A 25,271-nucleotide genomic window follows, 5' to 3' on the forward strand; every position below is an offset into this window, starting at 1 on the left:
GGGATAGCGAAATGTTGACATTCTTCACACCTTTTGACAAATTCTATGGTGTCTCCAAATAACGTAGGCCACCATAGTCCTACTTGAAGCACTTTTTGAGCTCTGATCTCTCTAGAAAAATGCCTGCCTGCTATCCCTAAATGAGCTTCATCCAATATTGTGATGAACTCATCTTCTCTAACACATCTTCTTAGCACATTATCTTTTCCTAGCTTATATAGTTCTCCCGCAATTAGTTGATAAGGTGTAGCAAGCTTGATAAGCTGTCGCATTTTATCTTTGTTCAAAGGTATTTCTTGTGGAAAACCATGAGCTAGATAATCTAAGATTTCCTCGCTCCATTCGGGTACCATGTCCAATTTGAACAAACAAGCATCAGGGAGATTATTATCAACACCAGCTGTTGGTTCCCCATTTGGAATTCTTGACATATGATCGGCTAACATATGCTGTGTTCCTTTTTTTAGCGTGACTGTAAAGTCTAATTCCAACAATAGTAGCAACCATCGTGTGATTCTCCCCGTGGTGCAAGGCTTATTTACCAGGTATAATAAGGCTTGATGGTCCATAAAGAATACGAATTTGATGGCCAAGAGGTAATGTCGATACTTCTTGACAGCATAAACCATGGCCAATCCTTCCCTCTTTGTGGTGGTGTAGTTCACCTCTGCATCATTTAATTGACAACTAGCAAAGCAGACTGGATAGTCCAATTTGAACTCACCAGGCTAGGCTAGTACACAACCAATAGCAAAATTTGATGCATCAATATGCACATGAAATATGAGATCCCAATTGGGGGGTCGTAGAATTGGCGTGCTAGCCAATGCTTGCTTCAGTCGATCATATGCTTCATGGCATTCCTCAGTCCATTCAAAGACAATGAGGAGCTTATACAATGGTTTGGCTATTTCAGCATAGAAAATTATGAAGCAGTGATAATAGCCCACATGGCCCATAAATCTTTGCACACCTTTGTAATTGGTGGGTGGTGGTGGCAGCTCCAATATCAGCTTGACCTTGATATCATCCATGGATATACCATTCTTTGAGACAATGTGTCCCAATATCACACCATGTTGGACCCAAAACTGACACTTTAAAGGGTTCAGGGATATAAAATATAATCGACATCGCTCGAACACTTTCCTTAAGCAGCAGGCCAGATGGTCTGCCCATCGAGAGTGTGCACACAGATCATCAATGAATACCTCCAACCACTTCTGTAAGTAGTCCTTGAAGGTTGTGCACATCAACTGTTGAAATGTTGTTGGGGCATTGGTGAGGCCAAAGGGCATAACCTTGTAGTATGCAAATGTCCCCCACATTGTATTGAAAGTTATCTTATGCTGGTCCTCTGGTGCTATGGACTCTTGATTGTAACTAGAGAATCCATCCAAGAAGCTGTAAGCTTCTTCCCTAGCCACTCTTTCCAAAACATGTTCCATATAGGACAGTGGATAATGGTCTTTCCTAGTAGTTACGTTGATCTTTTTAAGATCAACACATACCCTAAGTTTTCCATTCTTTTTTGGCACTATTACGATTGGTGACAACCAATCCGTATGTTTGATTTCATAGATGAAATCTATAGAAATGAGCTTGTCTATTTCCTCCTTTACAATTTTCGCATACTTTGGATTCATCTGGTATGGTTTCTTCTTGGTTGGTCTCGACCCTTCCATGATTAGAATCATATGTTGTACTACCTCAGGTGGTACCCCCTTCATCTCCTTGTAATTCCAAGCAAAACAGTCCTTAAGTTCCTTAAGGAGAGCGATGAGCTCATCTTCTTTCAGCCAAAGTCAAGTCCTTAGCAATGTATATGGGTTGAGCTTCCTCCCTTCGTCCCACAATATCCACTCCCTTGACTTCTGCCAGGCCATCGTATGATGTGGATAGCCCATCCTCCTTAACCCTTGTTGGTCAGCAGACCACTTTCTATTTTGAAGTAGTCAGGTGTACTAAGAGCAAGTTTGGTTTTTCATTTTCACTTTTGGTTTTAGTCATGATCTTTCTAGCCTCACGTTCTTCTTCTGCCAAGGCTTTATTGCATTTTTGACACCCAGCTTTTGTAAGCTTAGGTGTTTTTGGCTCTTGAAGGGTGACTTTCTCCTTGTGTCTTCCCTCTAACGATATCTTACTCAACTCCTCACCCCAATCCTTGGAGAACTCATAGTGTACCTTAGTGGCCTCAAGGTATCTCATCCACTGGGCCGTGGGTTTTCTTTGTAACATGGCATTTCGTCGGATAATATATCATTTCTGTTTTCACCACCCTATGAGGCGTTGAGCATTAGTACGGCCTTGTGCTATGGTCCCTTCTATACTCGATGTCTCCTCTTCTAATGCTTCATCAATGGTCTACTATTAACCGTATATATAGAGGTCATGGGGACAGTTCTAGATTCCACATAATGGGTCCCCCTTGGTTGCATCACATCTATGGTAGCCAACACATGCATCCAATTTTCACTAAAGTCCAGAGGAGGAAGTGATGCAGACATTTCCGTTTCCTCTTCTTCCTTGGGATTTTCCATCGAGGGCTGGCATATTTGTACAGAGGTGGTCCGTTCTGTTGTGACTGAATCATTACCAAACAATTTCCCTTCCATGGGGTGTGCTTTCCATGTTCTCAGATCTATCTTTAAAATTTGTGAATCCCTATGTACATACACGTGATCTAAGGCCCAATCATGCACCAATTTATATTATACAAAAAGAGAGATAGACACTCAGATAGAATGAATGTATGAAGGGTGCAGTCATTGTATGCTCTCAACTGATAGTTGACAGTCTGTGTTGTTATGAAGCTTGATATAGAGATAGTACTCAGGAAGTGATAGCTTGTGTCTACAATACTTCTAGAATGTAGCCAGGAGCAATGTTGCCATTTCATCATGTTTCTATGTTACTCTCTGCATTGTGTGGATTAAGTATGAAGTGTTTCATGGCGAAGATGTTCCGTCAGAATGTAGCCAGGAGCAATGTTGCCATTTCATCATGTTTCTATGTTACTCTCTGCATTGTGTGGATTAAGTATGAAGTGTTTCATGGCGAAGATGTTCCGTCAGCCATTTTAACAACAATTAGATCTACTTTTTTTAGATTAGGTTTCCCCCAATTTTCCCAACAATGTTTTGTGATGATACTAACCCCCGTCCCACCATCCCCAAGATAGCCAATGCCTGGTACGCATTATGATAAATCGGGATTGTAGCATTTGTGTCATCAATTTCATAATAACACCCCAGTTGATTAACTGGTATCTTAACGACTTGGGTTTTCCTTGTGTGTCTCAAGGTTCTTTCTGCCAGAAGTGGCAGAGCCTCATCTATAGTATCGACTGGCTTTAGTCCGCCTTCTACCCATTCTTTTATGTCTGTCCATAGGGTTGGTGAATTGCATAACAATTTTCCTGATGGCATTTGTACATGTGTGGACAGTACAGCCGCGAGACTTCCTATGTGTCCAAGTTCTTTGGAGATAAAGGGTTCTCCCCATGTGTGTGACTCGCATTCCTCCATAGGGAAGGAATGGATGGACTCCCCCAATGCATTTTCCTCAAACATTCTGGACATTATGTTTGCTTGGTAAAAGATCCCTGTCCCCACCGCGCAACGAATCCTGGGGTGCTAGCAGTGGAAGTAGCACTTCTTGCGCGAGGCAAGGTCCTTCACTCGGGGTCTTGCCCATGAATATCCGGACAAGAGACTAATCCCTCGGTTCTTCCAAAACCGAACCAGGAAAAACTTCCCTCGCCCGAAAAGCACGGACGATTCCTCCAAAAATTGTTTTTACTCTAACGTAGTTAGGAGCCTTAACTAACTGAGCTGATTTGACCAAACCCATAAGTATCATAGTCAGATCAAGGAAAAGACTTACACGGATCAAAGAGACCAACGCTTTTTTCCTCATTGAGAGGCACAGCCGTTGATTCTTTTCCATACAACAATTTTTATACGGGATTTACTTCATCTATTATACTGTAACAGAATTGAGTCTCATTTTAGGGATCCATCAGTCCAACCTAACCCCATCCAGTCCCGTGGGTTAGCCAACTGCCCAACCACTGTAGTGATGGGATCCATTTACGAATTTGGTTAGGTTTTGTCCCAAGTACCAGGGAAAAGAGTTCCCAGGCCCCCTAGCCAGATATTCATGCAAACTTAAAACTAGTCACACCACTTACACACCCAATATGAAATTGCCTTTTTCATAGATTCAGCTGTCTTTAAAACAATCTTTTAATGGAACTATAGTATCACTGATCATAATCCTCCAAAATTGTCCGGTTGAATCCTAATTTTTAATTTTTCCTTCCTCAGTGTACCTATGGCATCATTGGCAACCAGAACGCTCACCACCTGTCCACTCAGGGGCCTTTTCAATAGTTCCTAGCTCATAGTACCCGGAAATATACTCACTTATAATAAAAATCAAAATGGAATCTCCGTTGAAGATCAGCAAGATCAACCAACAGATCCATATAAAAGAGCCATGGACTCATCCGTTGAGGACCAGCAAGGTCAATCAACCAGATCCATGCCCGAATTCAGAAAACAACTCTTACTCCTTGTTCCAATATTTTCCATGACGTACGTGTGGGTATCTTCGGCGACCCAGAGCCTGAGCACCGTATGGTCAGCACCCTCTAGGATCCTTCGCAGGTCACCTAGCGCTTCACTCACATAGGCCGCTTCCTTAGTCCCTCATCCACCGTACCGAAAGCTCACCATTTAAATCGAACCGAGGCTGGACAAGACCTCGGCCAACCTTGCTACGCGAGACACCCTCCGTTGACTCTCCGTCAGCTGTTGCAACTTTATCAGATAGGTCTCCACGACCTCATTCACAAGACGGTCAAAATGCTTTCCCAGCATTTTCGACATAAAACGGTCATTTTAAAAACAGGTCAAAATACAGTTTCTATAACGAACTCTCGTCTTTCCACATTGTTCCACATCAATCCTCATTTATTTCATATGTATTCCTATTCACATCATTTTCCATCTCATCACATCTTTCCTCATTTATCCGCATCAAATCTCATCCACTCGCATCTACTCATATCCACATCTCATCACATCATATTCATTCACATCACATATCATCCATTCACACCTATCCCAATTTACATCACATCTCATTCACTCACATCCCGATTCACATGACATCGCATCTCATTCATTCATATCCATCGCATTCATTCATTCATATCCATCACATTCATTCTCATCACCATCCCATCACATACATTCTATCCACATTATACCACATCACTTCTATCCACATCATATCGTTCGCATGTACGACTACTCACATCTATCCATACATTCATATTTATCACTTCACATCCACATATATTCATGTCACATCACATTCTTTCACATACACATCCACATCCATTCTTTCACATACACATCCACATCCATTCTTCACATACACATTCACATCCATCCATTCACATACACATTCACATCCATCCATTCATTCACATCTATCCGATTCACATCACATCTCATCACATCTTATTTCTATGCAAGTTTTCAGTTTGATTTTCTTTTGAATACAAGGAGTATTTCTTGAATTAGTATCCCCAAAACTTCTTGATCGGAATTCTGAATTTTATACCAGAATTCCTCCAATTCTATAACCTTGATCCACAGATCAATTCGAAGGGTCTCAAACTTAGTTTCAAATTTGGCGGGAGTTTTGAGTGTATTTTTCTAAACTGGTCACTCCTTCTTTCCTCGAAACTGACGAAAGAGTTTGGTCTTGGTCATAGTCTGATTCAAGGCTCGAGTCGGATAAGATTTTCTTGAACTATCTTTCTCGAAAAGGTTTGATAATTTAGTTACTATTTTACTGAATTTCTTTCTTTGAATATTCACTTAACTGATTTCTAAATTAGTTACGAATTCCAATGAGGAATAGATTAATCATTTATCTGAATATTTCGATCTCGATAGATTTTTTGAATTCTCTTTTTACAATCCGTGTGAATATAAAACGATAGAAATTTCTCTCTTAGAGTATTTAATTATTCATTTATCAAATACTCATAGAATTTAAACATAGAATTTAAGAGAATTCTAATTTTGATATAAAAATTCTTTATGCATCTATTTATGCATAAAAATCAACTTCAGTGGGAATAACACTTTTATAAAAATATCCTTTTATGCATCTATTTATGCATAAAATCAAATTTAATAGGAATAACACTTTTAAAATAAAAAGAATTTCTTTAAGCATCTATTTATGCATAAAAATTAATTTTTATAAGAATAATGCTTTTATAATTAAAAAAATTCCTTTATGCATCTTTCTATACATAAAAATCAAATTTAATGAGAATAACACTTTTGTAATAAAAAAAATTCTTTTATGCATCTTTCTATGCATAAAAATCAAATTTAATGAGAATAACACTTTTGAAATAAAAATAATTCCTTCATGCATCTTTCTATGCGTAAAAATCAAATTTAATGGGAAGAACACTTTTGAAATAAAAATAATTCTGTTATGCATCTTTCTATGCATAAAAATAAAATTTAATGAGAATAACACTTTTGAAATAAAAATAATTCCTTTATGCATCTTTCTATACATAAAAATCAAATTTAATGAGAATAACACTTTTGAAATAAAAATAATTCCTTTATGCATCTTTCTATACATAAAAATCAAATTTAATGAGAATAACACTTTTGAAATAAAAATAATTCCTTTATGTATCTTTCTATGCATAAAAATCAAATTTAATGGGAAGAACACTTTTGAAATAAAAATAATTCCTTTATGCATCTTTCTATGCATAAAAATCAAATTTAATGAGAGAAGAACACTTTTGAAATAAAAATAATTCCTTTATGCATCTTTCTATGCATAAAAATCAAATTTAATGGGAAGAACACTTTTGAAATAAAAATAATTTCTTTATGCATCTTTTTATGCATAAAAATCAAATTTAATGAGAATAACACTTTTGAAATAAAAATAATTCCTTTATGCATCTTTCTATGCATAAAAATCAATTTAAATAATTAATATCAGTGATATCCATGCATATTCATAGGTGAATATGTACATGGAGTAATTAGAATATTTCTTCTAGATGCAAAAATGGTGGAAATTACTCTTTTGAAATAGCATAAAAACAAACTTTCTTTTCCACAAAATTCTGGAAAATTTTGCCATAACCTCCTTTGTATGGCTGACCATTTCTCATTTTTATCATACTATTTTTAACTTAAATTAACCCAAATTAGATTCATAGAACTCTAATCTACATAATTTTCTAAATTCAAGAGAGTAAACAATAAGAAGAGTTTAATTAATCTCTTAGTTAATCTTTCTAGGATTAAGAAAGACTGGAATGTAAAGAAGAGAAGGGGGTGGCCTTTTCCTCAAAGGCATAGCATTTGAATTTAATTCAATCAACTGTAAAACATGAAAATCAAGAAAACCATAGATTTAAAATTAAACAAGTAAGAAAATCAACTTACATAGAGATTGTAAGCTCTCCTTTGGCTTGAGGGATTGAGGGTTCTACTCTTGTTTGAAGCAAGAGTGGCCACCAATTCACTTTGGAGAGGATTAGGCCAAAAACAATTGAATTATTAAAAAATTCAATGTAAATGGCTCAGGACACAGGAGCAGATTAACAGTGCATAAACACCATTAAGCTTTTACAAAGGAGGAGGCTTCTATTTATAGGAAAAAGTGAGCCTCTAACCAAGCAAACTAATTCTAGAGTTTTCCAGATCAGTTTGGTCAATTTTTGACCATTTTTGGGTCGGTTCAGCTTACTTTTTGGATCTAGTTTTGAAATAGGAGAGATGAAATATCCCATTTTATTGATTAAAAATTGGGAGTAATGATGAGAAAAAAGGCACCTCCTTCATAAGGGGAGATCCCCACTCTGAGGTGTCAAAATTCAGTTTTTTAATTGTTTTCTTTGGTCCTTAGTCCACTGTTTATCTTATGTGAGCATTTACTCATTTTTTTGGGGGGGGGGAGGGTTTCTTTTATTCTTCAATTTATCTCCTCCCTACATTTGGATTAATCTTATTGGTCCATAGGAACCTTAATTGGACCATAATCTAAAAATTTCTGAAAATCTTGACCCTTAGGCTAAGGTTCTTTATACCTATTTTCAATTAATTCCAATTGCACATTGGAAAGTTCTTTTTGAATTTCTGTTTCAGGGGAAACCATTTTAGACACTAGGAGGATTTTTATATCCAAAAATATCTCAATTTTGAATTATCTCCCTCTAGACATTTTCTCTCTCCAAGCCAAAACAGGGTAAAACATGATCTTTCTTTTATTTCAGAGAGGGGAATAATTATAAGATCAGAAGAGGAGGTTCTTACACCTGCACACCTCAAAAGCTGGAGGGAGGAATCTTACATCCTACCCTACTAAAAAAACGTGAGATGTCCTCATCTCGCAAACTAGAGGACAACTCTTTCCCTTAAGATCCAACTGATTCTGGGGTTCCTTATAGTCTGGTGAACCCAACAGAACCTTGGAATAAAGATCCCTTATATAGAACTCATCATTAAATAACAATTCATTCAGATCATATCATTCATATCCTTAACACAAATATGGTCCATTAGACCGAAATTTCCATCTGAACATTCCTCCAAGGGGAATTTCAATTATACAGGTTTTTAATTTGTCATCCCTTAACTTGATCCACTGGGTCAAGTGTTAACAATAGCAATCTGTCAGCACAATCCACTAATCTCATAGTGATTTGCTGAAGTCATTAAAGGCATTCCAGTTACGAACATCATCACAGGGACTCGTCCCATTCATCCTCATTGTGGTTTTGCTCAACTTATCGCTTTTCAACCAAAATTCAGGAATCATCATTTTTCAATCAGAATCAACTCATCAGTTCTCAACCAGAATTTTAAAATCATATCAACCACATTCGAATTCATCATCTGGATAGCATTTTTGCTTATAATTTCAAGGTCTTAGATTTACTCGTATATACTGCCAGTAAAGAGCTGCAGTTATACCCTCGGTATATACGGGTAGTCACGGTCCTTGGAATTTTAAGGTAAATATCATCATGTCTAGGCCTCAAGCAAGTCAGGGATTCCATACAATTGCGGTACTTCCATTTGAAGACCCAATTACCTATTTATGAATCTTCATTCCGAATATCAATTTGTATGAATTTCATCACACAATTACAACCTTTTACTGCTACTTCATAAATTTTTGACATTTCTAGCTTCTCGGTTGATTCACTTTAGCCAATTTGCTCTGATATCAGCTGAAAGATCCCTATCCCCATCGCGCAACGAATCCTGGGGTGCTAGCAGTGGAAGTAGTACTTCTTGCGCGGGGCAGGGTCCTTTACTCGGGGCCTCGTCCATGAATATCTGGACAAGAGACTAATCCCTCGGTTCTTCCAAAACCGAACCCGGAAAAACTTCCCTTGCCCGGAAAGCACGGGCGATTCCTCCAACATTGTTTTTACTCTAACGTAGTCAAGAGCCTTAATTAACTGAACTGATCTGACCGAACCCGTAAGTATCAGATCAAGGAAAAGACTTGCACTTGGATCATAGAGACCAACGCTTTTTTCCTCATTGAGAGGCACAGCCGTTGATTCTTTTCCATAGAACAACTTTTATCCGGGATTTACTTCATCTATCGTGCTATAACAGAATTGAGTCTCATTTTAAGGATCCATCAGTCCAGCCTAACCCCATCCAGTCCCATTGGTTAGCCAACCGCCCAACCACTGTAGTAATGGGATCCATTTAAGAATTTGGTTAGATTTTGTCCCGGGTACTAAGGAAAAGAGTTCCCAGGTCTCCTAGCCGGATATTCATGCAAACTCAAAACTAGTCACACCACTTACACACCCAATATGAAATTGCCTTTTTCACAGATTCAGCTGTGAAAAACAATTTTTTAATGGAACTATAGTATCACTGATCATAATCCTCCATAAAATTGTCCGATTGAATCCTAATTTCTAATTTTTCCTTCCTCGGTATGGCATCATTGGCAACCAAAATGCTCACCACCTGTCCACTCAGGGGCCTTTTCGATAGTTCCTAGCTCAAATCTTTGTAATTAGAATTTTGTGTGTGAATTAAAAGCAGTCAACCAGATAACAACTGTTGAGGGCATGTGAACAGGCCCATATAATCTTTTGCTAATTTATGGCACTCGAGTTTTATGGGGGAGCTTTGGAAATTGGCATGCGTGGTACATGCCAAATGCATGTAGTACCTTCTTTCTCCCCAATTCATATATACTAGTACTCAATTCGTGCGTTGCTGTGGTATGTAAAAGACATTGAGAAGCAAAATGCAAGAATGGAAACCGGAATATAAAAGGTCAAATCAAGAATAGAAGCCATAATACAAAGCGTCAAATGAATGGGATTTTTTCCTCTTATTTTCTCTCCCTGTTCTGTGCCTTGGTTGTTTATAGATAGCTAATATATAATAGATTAAGGTTGGATGCGGAGAAAATGCCCCATTGAGCGGCCAGGTAGTGTGGATTCTGTGGAAACGGTTTCGTAGTGCCACGCATTTTCACGATCCTGTGTACTTCTACCAACACGGGCCTCTCTTAGGTGGATAATAGAGAGAACCTACGCCGATTCCCCATGCAATTTTCACCCACCTACCTCCTGCTTTCGTGGTACCTGCAGAAATTGGTAATTAATTTATAATAAATAATTGTCTCACTACTTATTAGGGGCTCATGGGAGAACTCAGTCGTCAACCAGGGGTTGGTGGGTGGCTGGGTGAGGAAGCCTAAGGAAGGTACAGCGTTCGAGGGAGGAAAAACAGAAAAGAGGAGGGCCTTGCTGGAGCCAGCGAAGCAATAATCTTGAGAAAAAACAAGTAGGAGGCCAGTGGTCACTGGGCCAGATTGTGCGTGTGTTATTTTATGTATATATTCTATTGTGTATGCTGCTGTCTTCTCCCCAACTACGTCTTCAGGGAGCTCGCTGATCAGTCGAGGTGTAGTCTTCATTAGAGGCCCTCTCTGAGCTCTCTCTCTCTCTCTCATTTTGGTGAAGAAGAGCTGACAACATCATAAATTGCCCCCTATACATCATGCACGCTAAGTCGGACTCGGAGGTGACGAGCTTGCCGGGCTCATCACCGCCGCGCTCCCCGCGCCTGCTCCTCCGCCCCGCAGGCGGCACTGCACTGCCAGCCTACTACGTCCAGAGCCCCTCCCGTGACTCCCACGACGGAGGCGACTCCAAGCTTTCCTTCCAATCCACCCCTTTGTTAAGTCCCCTTGGCTCCCCCCTCCACCCAGGCGGGGGCTTTGGACGCGACCGATCATCCGACGCCCGCTCCTCCGCCTCTTCGCAAGCGACAACTGTGCCTCGCAAACACACCCACCACCACTCCCGACGAGTCCAGCCTCAGCCGGCCCACAACAGTGCCTCCACCAAGAGCAACAGCAATGAAGCTTCCCATCATGAGAAGAAGCTGCCGTCTACTATTTTTGAAGAAGACGAAGAGTCTGACTCCTCCAAATCCATCACGGCCTCCCAGATCTACACCTTCGCGTTTGTGATCCTCTCCTGCGTTGTCTTCCTTGTCGTCTTCATTCTCTTCTTCTGGCTCATCTGCAAGCCCGGGCGCCCTGCTGTCTCGGTCAAGGTAAACGTCAATCCTCTCCATCTCAGCCTACAATCCAGCATTAGTCTTGCCCTTGCATGATTCCTTTCGTATAATTCCTTCTGGCCTTGCTTGCAGAACATAGTCTTCCACAATCTCTACATGGGACAAGGGACCGATGCATCTGGGGTCCCCTCCATGCTGCTCACTGTTAACTCCACAGTGCAGATTGACTTTGAGAACCCTTCAAAATATTTTGGAGCTCACCTAAATCCGTTATCAGTGGAGCTGGATTATTCTGAGCTAATCATAGCCACGAAACAGGTGGGTGGGTGGGTTTATCATGCAAGCCCCCAGCTTAATCATTGCACAATCATAACCATACTCCATCTAAAGAGTCACGGAAAAGCTATGGTGTAGAAGCATGCTTTCTCAATGCATAGTCAAGTGAAGGCAGCCTGTGTCTTGGTGAATCATCTTGGTTCAACCCTTTTGAGAGAGTTCTCTCTTATACTAAAATCTTGCTCCACGGCCAAAACCATGCATTCTCCTGCATTATCAATGTTGAGCTCTCATTTAATCACTAAACTCCTGTGTTTTTCATGCAGATGGATGGGTATGTGCAAGGGAAAAGCAGTAGGAAGGTCATTTCAATACCTGTAGGGGCTGTGAAGGTGCCTCTCTATGGAGCAAGCACTGTGTCTAGCACCACGGAGCCAAGCATTCCCCTTATCATGGGGGCTTCCATATGCTCTCACTATTACATCGTGGGGCAAATGGTGAAGTCCAAGTTTTGCTCCTATATATCATGCAATCTGGCGATTAACTCAAATTCCATGGCTCTTCTTACCCCTATCAAAAGTGCGTGCTCCTATAACTCGCCCTCGTGATCACATCCTAACAATTGCTCTGTGAGACCTTAGACCAACTCAATACTTCTCCATGATTATCCTGAGCCCCCCGGGGCTCCCCTTCCCTTCTCTCCTCTACAAGAGAGTCTTATTTGTCCGAGAGAGACTTCCATACAAAGATAGATCTTGTCACGTTCATACTTAATCCAAAACCTCTCATACTTTCGTTGATGAGTGGTGATGATTACAGATTAATCACGCCTTTGTTGAGCGGTTGTAGATCAAATCATGCCATCATTACGTAGTTTTAGATCATCGAAATTTTATTGCGTTATCATCAAAGTTCAATCATGTCATAATTAAATGCTTTGACAGTTCCCAAAGCTTGATCATATGCTCCCTCACTCGAATCAAATGACACTCGTCTGAATGTGATCTTATGACTGCGTGCCAACTTGCTAAGGGTAATCTAAACATATTCTTGCAAGCCAACTTGCTAAGCGTAGACTATAATGGCTTTACTAGGGATCTGGCTGAACGGAATGCTAACGTTGATGCCCAATTTTAGGATTGAGGGCTGAAGCCTACAATGACTCGGCGCGCACATTGAGGATGTAATGTCAGGTTTTAATGGATGGCACCATCGTTACTGTATTGCTAGCACTCATCCTGAAGTCTGCTTGCAGTTCTTCTTTTTTTTAAATGGGGTTGAAATGCGTTGTTTCTCAATTGTGTAGTCGTGCAGAGCTTCCGCTTATCTGCTGCATGAAAGATGAGGGACATGGTAACGTGCACCTTAGCCATTTTGAATTTTATTGATGATTATTTCAACGACATGACCAAAAGTAGGATTAAAGTTGCGGGAAGGGGAAGCGAGGATGAAGGGTTGAAGGGCCTGGGGGGCTTTCACGAAGGCTCTTCCATTTAAAAATAAAATAAAAATCAAATCACGTGGCTAAGCTTAGCTACTACATAACTTACATGTAGCAAAAAAAAATAAAAAAAAAATCAAATCACGTGGCAAAGCTTAGCTGTTACATAGCAGGGTAGCAGGAACGTTGGCGTTTCTAAAAATTTTAATATGACCAGCACATCAATCACCCTTCATCGCCTCATGTCGATGAGTAATGAAATGACTTAAAGCACAGTTGTCAAAGCTTCCTAACAGCGTTCTGGAAACTGACTTTTAGAAAGCATACACATTTCCGTCACTTTGTGTTTAAAAACTGATGAAAGTAGATGTACTTTTTACAGAATTATACACTGTTGTTTTTGTAAACTCGTCAACTTGCTTACTTCACTCTCTCAACCGGCCTTTTTAAATTTTCAACTGGTCAACTTGCTTACTTCACTCTCTCAACCGGCCTTTTTAAATTTTCAACTGGTTGAATGATAACCGAAGGTTATACCTTCACTGCTTCCTAGGGTCCAGCTAGGCCACGAAAGTCATGTCATCATTCCACTGGCTTATGGTGTAGGGAGCTTTGTTTATGTGAAGTCATATGCAGAACTTTAATACCATTGGGTAACTGAAAGTTTTATGTTACATGTAGGGTAGCTTACAATAAAATCAAATTAAGGAAATGTAGAACCTTAATGCAAAAGGAGACTAGTTTTGCACCCGCACTCACCCTTGTACAATCTGCCCCTTTGTACACTGCCCCTTCGTATACCCTTGCCACGTTGCTAGAGGAGGAGGAAAAGAGATGGCTTTAGAGGAGATTAGAGGAGATGCTAGAGAAATTGACAAGTGGTAGGTGGAAAACTTGTGTGTAATAGAATTTGAAGGTAAAATCGAAGGCACAACCTTCCTCTTAGGAGGCATGGGTACTACTGTTGGACTATGGCCCATGAGGCATGGGTACTACTGTTGGGCTATGGCCCACGAGGTAGGAAATGTATCCACTGGAATCTAACACAATACCTCGTTCCTCTTAGGAGACATGGGTACTATTGTTAGGCTATGGCCCATAAGGCAAGAAGTGTATGAGTTAAACTGAACCTGGAAAATTCTAGAACCAAGTTGGACTTGGTTAGTGGTCTCCCTCACCTATAAATAGACCCTCAGTCATTTGTAATGGAATATGGGAGCTATACCATGCCAGTATTATATTAAAATAATCATATTTTCTATTATCCCTGAAATTTCTCTCTTAGGAGCTTGGAGCTCTCTCTCTCTACAACGACTCTTGAAGTTTCTCTTCTCCTCTTGGTGGACCAATTGATTGGTCGGGGGCTTCACTACAATTAGAGAATCAAGCCAAACTTGGAGGTAAAATCAAATTTTATGGGATTTTTTTTAATTTTCTCAATAACTTTCTTCTTCTCAACCCCTCTCAAGCTTGAGAAGCCTTCTAAATGATTGTTTTAATTCAAATCAAGCTTTCCCTTAAGGTCTTAATGTTTAATTAAGAGAAAGTTAATCTTTATGCTTATTTGTAATGCTTTCTTTCAGTAAATCTCTCTCTCTCTCTAAAAGAATTGCCATCTTTATGGCTAAATCCCTTGAAAAGGATGCTTCTCAATGATAGTCTCCTGATTCAAAGCTAGGCTTGATAAGCTAGAGATTAAGAAAATGATAAGCGAGGGATTAGTCTCTTGTCCAGATATCCATGGCGAGGCCCCGAGTGAGAGGCTCTGCCCTGCGCAAGAAGTGCTATTTCCGCTGTTAGCACCCCAGATTTCGTTACGCGGAGGGGGTAGGGATCTTTCACTAACAATGATTTGTGCCTAAATGTACACCTCACGATTGTGATGTTTCACATGGTATGACCTGCAATACTTAGTCCGGCCCCACTCTTACGCGCCATGCATCTAAAAATAACAAAATCACCCATGAGTCATACACATGACACAATGAGTTCTTGGGTGCTTACACACTCAACATCACCTATACCATCAGATATCTATGTATATACTATCAAGCAACCATCATCACAGTGCACATGCGCTCAGCATCACATATGCCTCTCTTTCACCTACTCACAAAGATAATCATGTGAGTTCCCCACACAGTTGTGAATAAACAAAATTACACAACATCAAGATCACCTATACCATCAGATATCTATGTATATACTATCAAGCAACCATCATCACAGTGCACATGCGCTCAGCATCACATATGCCTCTCTTTCACCTACTCACAAAGATAATCATGTGAGTTCCCCACACAGTTGTGAATAAACAAAATTACACAACATCAAGATAATGTCGCACAAAGATGAAAATATAAAGCACACACCAGCAATCATTTTAGCCCAAATGTATACCTGACCACTATGGTGTTTCACATGGTATCACCCGCAACACTTAGTTCGGCCCGACTCTTGCGTACACCATGCATCCAAAAATAATGAAATCCAACTTGATGACTATTTCATGACAGAGAAATTTCCTAAACAAGATAAGATTAAGTTAGCTAGCTAGTGGATGGTGTAGCTTTGTGGTCAAATGCAATGAAGCATGGCAAGCATAAACCTCATTCTTGGAAGTCTTTTCAGTGTTTCATCAAGAAGAATTTCCTACCTCCATAAAGTAAGGTTGGAGTGAGGCAACAATGGGATAACCTTAGACATCTTGAGAAAGAAATTGTTCAGATATATATAGACAAATAAGGCAATACTCTTATTCATCACCTAGAATATCCATAGAGTTAGTGAATGAGGAAGATCAAAAGAGGAAATTCATAGTTGGACCCCAAGATCAGGGGCGAGGTGAACATGTTTCGCCCACATTCACTTTCTTTGACTATATCTGTTGCTTTGAACTATGAAATAAATAATGGTATCCCAAAGAAATTTGAACCTTCATGTGATGTGCGGCCACCCACATAAATTTTAAAGAAATGTCTCTTCCTTTTTAAAGTCTTTTGACAAGAATCAAGGTGATCACCGTCTTAATAACAATGGAGGATCTAAAGGTGATAACCAACCTAAGAAGTCTAACGTCTCTACCACCATAAATAAAGTGAAATCCAATGCTCATGCTACAAGTGCAATCAATTGGGACATTTTTCAACTTCTTCTTGAGAATTATCTTTACCCATGAATGTCATCATCATTCACTATCACCTATGAAATCAAGTCATCGAGAACAAATCACAAGTAGCTTGAATGAACATGATCAATGGATGACTATGGTAGTGGTGAGGGCGAACAATTGGACCAAGAAGGTAAGCAATCTAATGGTGAAGGCAAACAATTAGACCAAGAAGGTAAGAAATCTAAAGATCAATAAACATATTTTACTCAAACACTTTTGAAGATGCAAGGTAAAGTGCACAACAAAGAAATTGTGATCTTACACGATGATGGAAGCACACATGATTTATCTTAGAATGACTAGTAAATACACTTAATCTTAAATCTACACCTTTACAATACAAAGTTAAAGTTGTATTTCAAAATCAAAAATACAATTGAACTAAGCAAGTATAAAATGTGTGTGTGTCTATTTCAGTATATTTCAAAATCAAAAATACAATTGAACTAAGCAAGTATAAAATGTGTGTGTGTCTATTTCAGTATATTTCGAGGAAAGAACGTTTCTTGTTGCACCTTTACATGGACCTTTACTACATGGAATTGATATCGTTTTGGGTATGTAGTTAAGCTCGCCCTAACGTGTCGTGAAAGTTTCCAATCTACAAAGCTTGAGCTAGGCTCAAGAGCTTCACCATAGCGGCTCGTCACCGCCATCCTCCTGCACTCGTTGTCACACTGAGGCGGTTACTCTAATCCAACAGGTGGTGCAACCTCTCTTGCAAAGATCGACTGGGATCTTCATGGAAGAGGATCATGATGGTAGTTTAATCACTCAAGCAAGAGGGAGAGCAGAAGCAAGAGGGAAGCATGAGGGAACAAGTGATTAGCACTAATCACTCCCAAACCTAACCCTGAGCACACAACACATGCTAGATTAGAGTTGCAAGAGAGGGGGAGAGAAAACACTCCACTTCTATTGTACAAATAAGAGAATCCATTAAAAACAAGAGAAATTAGCTTCTATAGTTCCAAGCCTTTTCCCACTAGGCCGCCCAAGAGTTAGTGACCTCGGGTGCCCAAAACATAGTTACAAGGATTTTCTCTATGGTTTTTGGCCAAATGACCAAGATCCTCTTGTCTGTCCTTCAAAGCTCAATACTTGGGAGCGTCTTTAGGGCGTTTCTAGGCATGAAGCACAACTATTTAGATGAACCAGGGGGTCGTTTTAAGAAAATCTAGGTGATGGGTCGTACCATTGACCAGGCATGCACCCACCATAGTCTCCCCATCTAGAGATGAACCTAGATGGCTGTCAATGATGAGCCTTCATGTGGTGTGTGCACATAGGACAAAGCCTAGTGATTGTAGATGTTGTGCATGGGTGAGCGAAGGAGCTGTGCTCGTAGTCCTAATCACCTAGAGACTCTCTTTTTTTATTATAAAGGGTCCTTATGTGGGTGATGACTTATTGGTCAGCACCCCTAAAGATGGTTTTGTATTGATTAGCCCATTTGGCTAGGTTTGTGACCTTACCCTTACATTTGTAGCACTGCCCCTTTGTCCGAAGTCGAGGGGGGGGGGGCAGGGTGGAGCATTGTGGTGGGGACGAGGCTCCGTGGGTTGAAAGGGCTAGGTGAATTGAGCTTTTGAGTGCCCATGGGTTGAGTGTGGGCAAGTCCTTAGGATTTAGTTGATGAAGAGAGGACTTGCTTGCCCATTGGTCTTGCCAAATCATCTTCGTCGATTGGACATGTATTGGCTTGGTTGGTGTGGTTTGGAGGACCAACAATTGAGGGGTATGCCGTGGGAGCTAAATGATGGAGTTGCCATCATGGAAGCCTTGAGCTTCTAAGAGACGTGTGGACACCCATCATTGTTGAGTGATGAAGGTCTGTGGTTATCGAGGCTTTGTGGTTTTTGGTCGATGAGACGTTGACCTAGGAGTAGGTTATCGACGACGCTGAGGGTAGGTTTTCGATAATGGCTTTGGGAGCCAAAGGTGTGTGTTCCCTTCATGGAAGCCTTGAGCTTTGAGCACATTGGTAGGAACCTAGCATTGTTGGCTTCATTATGCTTGGGGTTACGTAACCTTTGGCCGTGGGGCCATTTATCGCAACTTCTCGGGGAGTTGTTGTGGGAGATGAGCGCATGTGGCATGCTTGGGTAGCCAGAGGCGAGTGTTGCCTTCATAGTAGCCTTGTGCTTGGGTAGCCAGAGGCGAGTGTTGCCTTCATAGTAGCCTTGTGCTTGTAACAGTCGGTCATTCACGGACTAGCCAACATTGGAGCTTTGGCTTGGGATTGGTTTTTGTTGGCTTAGTTGGCTTCTTGCACTTGGGTATCGGAGATGGCCATTTGGGGATCTAGAGTTTTTTGTAACCATTGTAGAACCCCTGAGTAGCAAGAAGATTCTTGGGCACCCACCATTGATTGTCATGGGTAAAGGTTTGAGGTCGGGGTGCTTGCGGTGTGGGTGGTCTAGGATGTAGAATTGAGGGAAATTGTCAATGGTGGATGAAGCTTGATTGTCAATGTGGGTGGTGTCGATAGTAGCCTTTTGACCGACTTTGGTGAGGCATGGAGTGTGGGAACAGGGGAGACTACCGGGGTGATGAGGATGGGGCATGAGGGAGAAGGGCAATCAAGGGTGAGGGTGTAAGAATGATTTCCTCTTGGGGACACAAGAGAACAGTGACCTTTTTGTCACATTGATTTCCATGATGGCCGTTTCTTCTTGCCAATTGATTTGGCAGAGTGAGTGGCATCAATCCACTCTTTTCTAATGATTATCCAGCCTTGGAGTGCTCCTGCATCTATGACATGAAATCTGTACTCCAACTGGTTATTTTCAATAGAAATTTTAGGAATGAAATACCCAACACTCATTAAACGCATTTCATGTGAAATTTGAATATAAGTGTTTTCTTGTGTAAGTGTGGGTTTTCCAAGAGCTCTTTCCATGCCTCCAAGAATATAAGATTGGTGTGGAGCATAGGGTAAATGTGGGCTTGCCGCCATTGTAGACCATTCTCAGTTATTAGAAGTTCAATCCATATTCTCGGTGGGTTTAGTTCTGGTGGAAGTTCAGGGGCAGTGGAAGACTTACCAGTCATTGTTAGGGGTGAGAGAGTACCTGTTGTGGAAGTAGTTGGTGCGAGAAGAGGATTGGATTTGATGCACTCCCCGTCCTATAGAATCAACGTTACCTTGTCTTGGGGAAACTTGAGGGTAGTCATGTTGTCGCACTGAGTTGATCGTACTTGTAGCGTTCTCTAGACCCAGTTTCCTCCAAGGATGACTGCTTCTTTTGTCTAACCTGTGGGAACCACATAAAACTTACAAGTCAATGGGTTAGAGACAATATGCACAGTTTGTGTAAAAGACCCAAGGCTTTGTAGGCAGTTGAATTTTTGGATGGGCAGTGTGAAGAGATGGTTTGCCTAGTCTAGGGAGACCCATGTTTCCCATGGGAAAAGATTGTGGCTCGCTGCTGTGTGAGAGACATCAAGGCACATTTTCTTTGCATATTTCTGCCAAAGGGGAAATCTAGCCACACTCAAAGGGTGATCATTTCATGTTGGGAGCTACTCTTACACTCAGGGTGTTAAGCGAGGCAAGGGCATTGTAGGGTTCATGAAGGGACTGGCCGTTGGGAAGCATAAAGTGTGTGCCAAGTTTAAGATCAGGGAGGGTATCAAGTTTAGCAAGGATTTTTAGCTAGACATGGTTGACTTCATCACTCTTGACAAAAGCGATCGTGTATGGCACCCGTGCATCATCAAGGGCTTGATGACAAGCATCACAAACAAAGAGATCGTCACTCCTAGCGGTGTCACAGAGTCTTCGGCAAAGGGACCTCTGGCCATGCATGAGATGTGAGTGCCAGGTATATAAATTTACTTTGAGAGTTTGAGTCCCTTTGTTGTGGAGGTAGACATGATGTGTGTCCCAGTCATGGATCAATTGTGTTTGTCGCATGAAGGGTATGCCCAGGATGCTGTCACATAGGTGGCGTTACGAAAGTCCATGACCACAAACGTGAGGTTGAAGGTCATGTCACAGACTTTTACATTGAGGTCATGCGTTAGGCCCAGGGGTCATGCAGATTTCCCATCCGCAAGCTTAGCTTTATCACCAATGTGGTGGGATCAAGGCGGGGTTGGCCATAGTTTTCCTAGCATGTTCTTGTGAGGATGCTTACGCCAGCACCTCCATCCACAAGATGCCTTTGACCACATGTCCATTATAGGAAATGGGTAGGGCTGTGTTTGTGTCATCAGTAGTGGCCTTGCACATTTACTCGAATTGTTGGTGTGCTTTGTGGGTTGTGGTGATGGAGTAGTTCAAAATGATGGGGCTCAAATTCAGCCGAGGAATCTGAGTTACCTTCCTCCTCCATAGAAGCTTGTAGTTTTCGCTCCATCCGATCCTCCCGAAGGTCATTCCATAAATTTGGATTACCTTTTAACAAGGTTCCAATGGGCATTTGGATTTGGGAGGAAAGGAAGGCTGAGAGGCCAGCAAGATCGTGTTGAAGAGGAGTTTCCGTAGGTGCGGGGTCTTGATCATAAGGTGGACCAGCAATGGTATATGATGGAAGTTCAATGTGGTCCTTATTTGGCGGGGGTGGAGGTCAAGATTTGGGTGCCGTAGGAGGGTAAAATACTTTAGCAAATTTGGTGTAGGCACCTTGTGAGTCTTTGTCAAACTTAGTGTTGTTGTTTGCATCGAGTTGTTCTATGTGAATGTGGGATTTGCAAGGAGATGGCCTCTTGTCGACATCATGGGTTAGGAGGCACTAGAGGATTAGGAGGCACGGGTGGGGAAAGTTCTTCATTTGTCAACATCATGTTGGTGAACAGATTTGCCTCAGCTTTGAGCATAGTCGGGGACTGCTGTCTTACCTAGTACAAAAGTTCAGGTTCTATGGGGGAGGACGCGCACTCAGGTACTAGGTCAAAGGTCATAAAAACGGGTGGTGGTTCAAGTTACGAGCCTGGTAGTGCTCTACCAGTGCTTGGGCATCCTGAAGACGTTGCTTCTCGAGGATGGCATCGGGATATGCGACTAGCCATTTTTACCGTTTGGTGAGTTTTTGGGGGGCTGCATGGGGGAGTGGCAGTTCGGCACGAGGAGGAGGATGATGTCGTCTTTGTTGAGCCAGTACGGATGCTCACCCGATCATCACCTTGGCCAATGTTCTTAGAGTGTTGTTTCTTTTGGGATGTGGCCTTCTTTAGCTTGGCCTACAAAACCGTGTGATGACATTCAAGGGGACAATGGATATCTTCCCATCTTGAACACTCTACATGTAGAGGGATGACTTCGACTGTGGAGTGAGAAACTTGTTGCAAAGGGAAATCCTTGTAATAATGGTTGATTCCACCGCCATGACATTGTGGTGTCATTGGTAGGCTTTTCTTTTGAGGGCATTCAACCACTCGATGGGATGCCGTGCAGAGGAAACACTAAAGAGGTGGTTTCCCTGCAGGTGCACCTATAGTGTGCACAATTGGTTTAGGGGGGGCCATGTGAGGCATGGGCAAAGGGAGATGATGTGTTAGGGATGCCGCAGGGGTGGTGGAGCACATGGGCTCTAGGGGCTTAGAAATGGACCTTGTTTTAATCTTTCGATGATTAATGATCAATGGAGCTGGTTTGAATCTTTCCATGGGGTCTAGGGGTTTAGCAATGGAGTTGGTTTGAATCTTTCCATGATCAATGGGGTTTTCCTGGAGAGAGGCAACAATTGAAGTGGAAAGATGGGCACTGGAGAACGTCGCAGTGGCACTATGTATGAGTAGTTAGTTGTGGGTGGTGCCACTAATAAGGCTTGGTGCCCAGGAGGAGAGGAAGGTAATGTTACAAATTATCTTTGGTTGTCATTGGCATGGTGGCCAATTGCATGGAATAGCTTTCTCGCATGTTGACATCGAGAAATATCACCCATTTGCACACATGATCAAAATTGGAGGGGTCCTTGACCAACATGTGGTCATGAAGCCTTGGATATTGTGCAAGCCCAAGAGGAAATGGTCCATTAAATGCTTGTAACTCAATTTTTCCCTCTCTTTGCAACACAAATCGAGGTACTTAATGTGTGCGATGTAGTCGCATAAAGTTTTCTTTGGTTTTTGTTCCAATTGGAACAGTTGGATGATAGGGCTCCATTTGGGCCCATAGGGTGCAAAGCCAAGAAGGAAGGCCTCTTTCATTGCATTGAAAGTGCCTTTGTGCCAAAGGTTCAAGGATTGGAACCATTGCATTGCCTTGCCTTCAAGGTTAAGTCCAAGGAGATGGACTTTTGTTGCATCGTCAAAAAAATCAAATGCCTGACAGATTAGGTTAAAGACCTCTATGTGGAATATGGGGTCTCCAACTCCGTGGAATTTTGGCAGAAGTTTAAAATTTTCTTCCCACATGGGTTGTGTATGTGAGGTTTGTGGGTGCAATTGTTGGGACGCTCCCCTTCTAGAGCTTGTGCTAAGCTGGGAATGTCAAGTTGGGGCTCAAGGGGAGGTGGTACGTGGGTGGGGGGTGGGAATAGATCCGTTGTTAGAGGGGGATATTCCTAGGTGTGCTCAGGGTGTCTATGCATGTTGGAGTGCATGTATGGAGGGGCCCCACTAGATGAGGGCTCTTCATAAATCGTTTCGCCCTCATGGCCAACTGTGTTTGGTGTAGCGACCACATGTGAATGTGCAATGGTGGTCGGTGCGGTGCCGCGGAATGGAATGGAGGAACTGGGGGCATACAACCATGACCGAAAGGTGTCCATGGTATGCAAGGAAGCTTAGAAAAGCATAAATGGTGTGTGCGCGGGTCCAAAATAAGAGTTTTGGCTCTCTTTTGTCTCACGCGTGAATGCAACCTTAAGATAAACTATGGTCTTTTTTTGAGGGGTTTTATGCATGTAAAAATGACTTTAGTGGGTCATGGAGGCAAACCATAAGCACCTCTAAAGATTTAATTTTTTGATTTTTTTTTTCATGAATCTTTTTTTTGGATGGTATGTCCGTATGCTTATGAGCGTACGTCCGTGGCTTTCTCAAGGTACGTCCGAACGCTTCTAAGTGGTGTATTTTTTAAAGTAACGGTACGTCCGGACGCTTAGAAGCATACGCCCAGATGCTTAGGTTGCGAACGCCCATGGCAAGTTTTTTTCAGATTTTTTTTTGGGACTGTACGTCTGGACGCTTAGGTGTGCGACCTGTGGTAAGTTTTTTTCAGATGGGGATGGTACATCTCGACGCTTAGAAGTATACACCTGTGGCCTTAGGTGTGAACGGCCGTGGCAAATTCGAAATTTGAATTTAAATTGGAGGGAAGTGATTGATGAGTGGGGGACAACTAAGATCCCCTCATTAATGCAAGGTAGGTGAAAAAAGGCGAAAGTTAGAGGTTACCTCTAAATTAGTGGTTTTCAACTAATTTAGAGGCACTCTAACTTAACTAAAGATTAATTCTTCTTAATTCTACTATTAATCACCTTTTAACCCTCTTCTTTGCTCTCTAATTACTCCCTAATGGTGAGGAGTTTAGGGATGGAGATTTGATAGGTGGATTAGCAATATTCAGGCTAACCCAATGATGTGATCATCCCAAATTAATCTCACTAATCAGGTCTCTAATTAATCAACTCTAAAGAGATAAAATTAGGCAAATGAGACATAATTAGCACTAATTCTCACTAATTGTGAGCTAATGGGAGTGGACTAGGCATGGAATTAGGTCAAGGCAAGTGTTGAAAACACTAATGCCACTCCAATTCTAATTGCAAGCAAGTACTCAATTTATCTAATTGCAAGCAAGTACTCAATTTTTAGATTTTTTACTCTCTCTTTAAGTTCACTAATCACACTAACCAATAGATTAGTGATGATTAGTAAAAATTAAGAAATTATTTATGACTATTTTGGGATTTTTTGGTGGATTAGGGTTCTATCTAACATTCCGAAGCTACCTATGTACACCAATCTGACACAAAACATATTTGGAAGCAAAAAACACTCTATGTTTAAGCAAAATCCTCTTCTTTGAGCTCTCTAATCACCCAAATCTCTAGTTTTCTAACCTAAACACTTGCTGATCCTACCCCCAACCACAAGATATGCACAAAATCAAAACAAAAACAACCAAAAAAATCAACAAAACAAATCCAACAACCAAAAACCGAATGCCATAGCTACTTACGTGGCACTGGGCTATGGAGACTCTGTCGAATTTGAATCAAAAAAGGCTTTAACATGTAGTGGATTGGCACTCCCCAGCAGTGGCGCCAAAGATGTTAAGCTCGCCCTAATGTGTCGTGGAAAGTTATCGATCTACCGAGCTCGAGCTGGACTCAAGAGCTCCACTGTAGCCGCTCGTCACACCACCGTCCTCCTGTACGTATTGTTACACCAAGGCGGTTGCTCTAATCCGACGAGTGGTGCAACCTCTCTCACAAAGATCATGTGGAATCTCCGCGGAAGACAATCACGATGGTTTCCTAATCACTCAAGCAAGAGGGAGAGAAGAAGCAAGAGGGAAGCATGAGAGAATAAGTGATTAGCACTAATCACTCCTAAACCCTAACCCTAAGCACACCACACATGCTAGATTAGAGTTGCAAGAGAGGGGGAGAAAGAACACTCCACTTCTATTGTACAAATAGGATAATCCATTACAAACAAGAGAAATTGGCTTTTATAGTTCCAAGCCGTTTCCCACTAGTCCGCCCAAAAGTAAGTGACCCGGGGCACCCACCAAAACATAGTTACAAGGCTTTTTCTATGGTTTGTCCAGCTGACCAAGATCCTCTTG

General features: G+C 41.4%; 1 protein-coding gene across 1 annotated transcript; it reads left to right on the top strand.

Moving 5' to 3' along the window:
• Positions 1 to 10,931: 10,931 nt before the first annotated feature.
• LOC147626777 (uncharacterized) lies at positions 10,932 to 12,767 on the top strand. The gene is made up of 3 exons (XM_086816091.1): positions 10,932 to 11,672; positions 11,769 to 11,954; positions 12,239 to 12,767. Exons 1-3 carry the CDS (start codon positions 11,112 to 11,114, stop codon positions 12,518 to 12,520), a joined length of 1,029 nt encoding a protein of 342 aa, XP_086672217.1. The 5' UTR covers positions 10,932 to 11,111; the 3' UTR covers positions 12,521 to 12,767.
• Positions 12,768 to 25,271: the final 12,504 nt, after the last annotated feature.

The sequence above is a fragment of the Cibotium barometz genome, chromosome 21, assembly GCF_041138505.1.
Source record: "Cibotium barometz isolate CiBa-2024 chromosome 21, ASM4113850v1, whole genome shotgun sequence".
NCBI classification, from domain to species: Eukaryota; Viridiplantae; Streptophyta; class Polypodiopsida; order Cyatheales; family Cibotiaceae; genus Cibotium; species Cibotium barometz.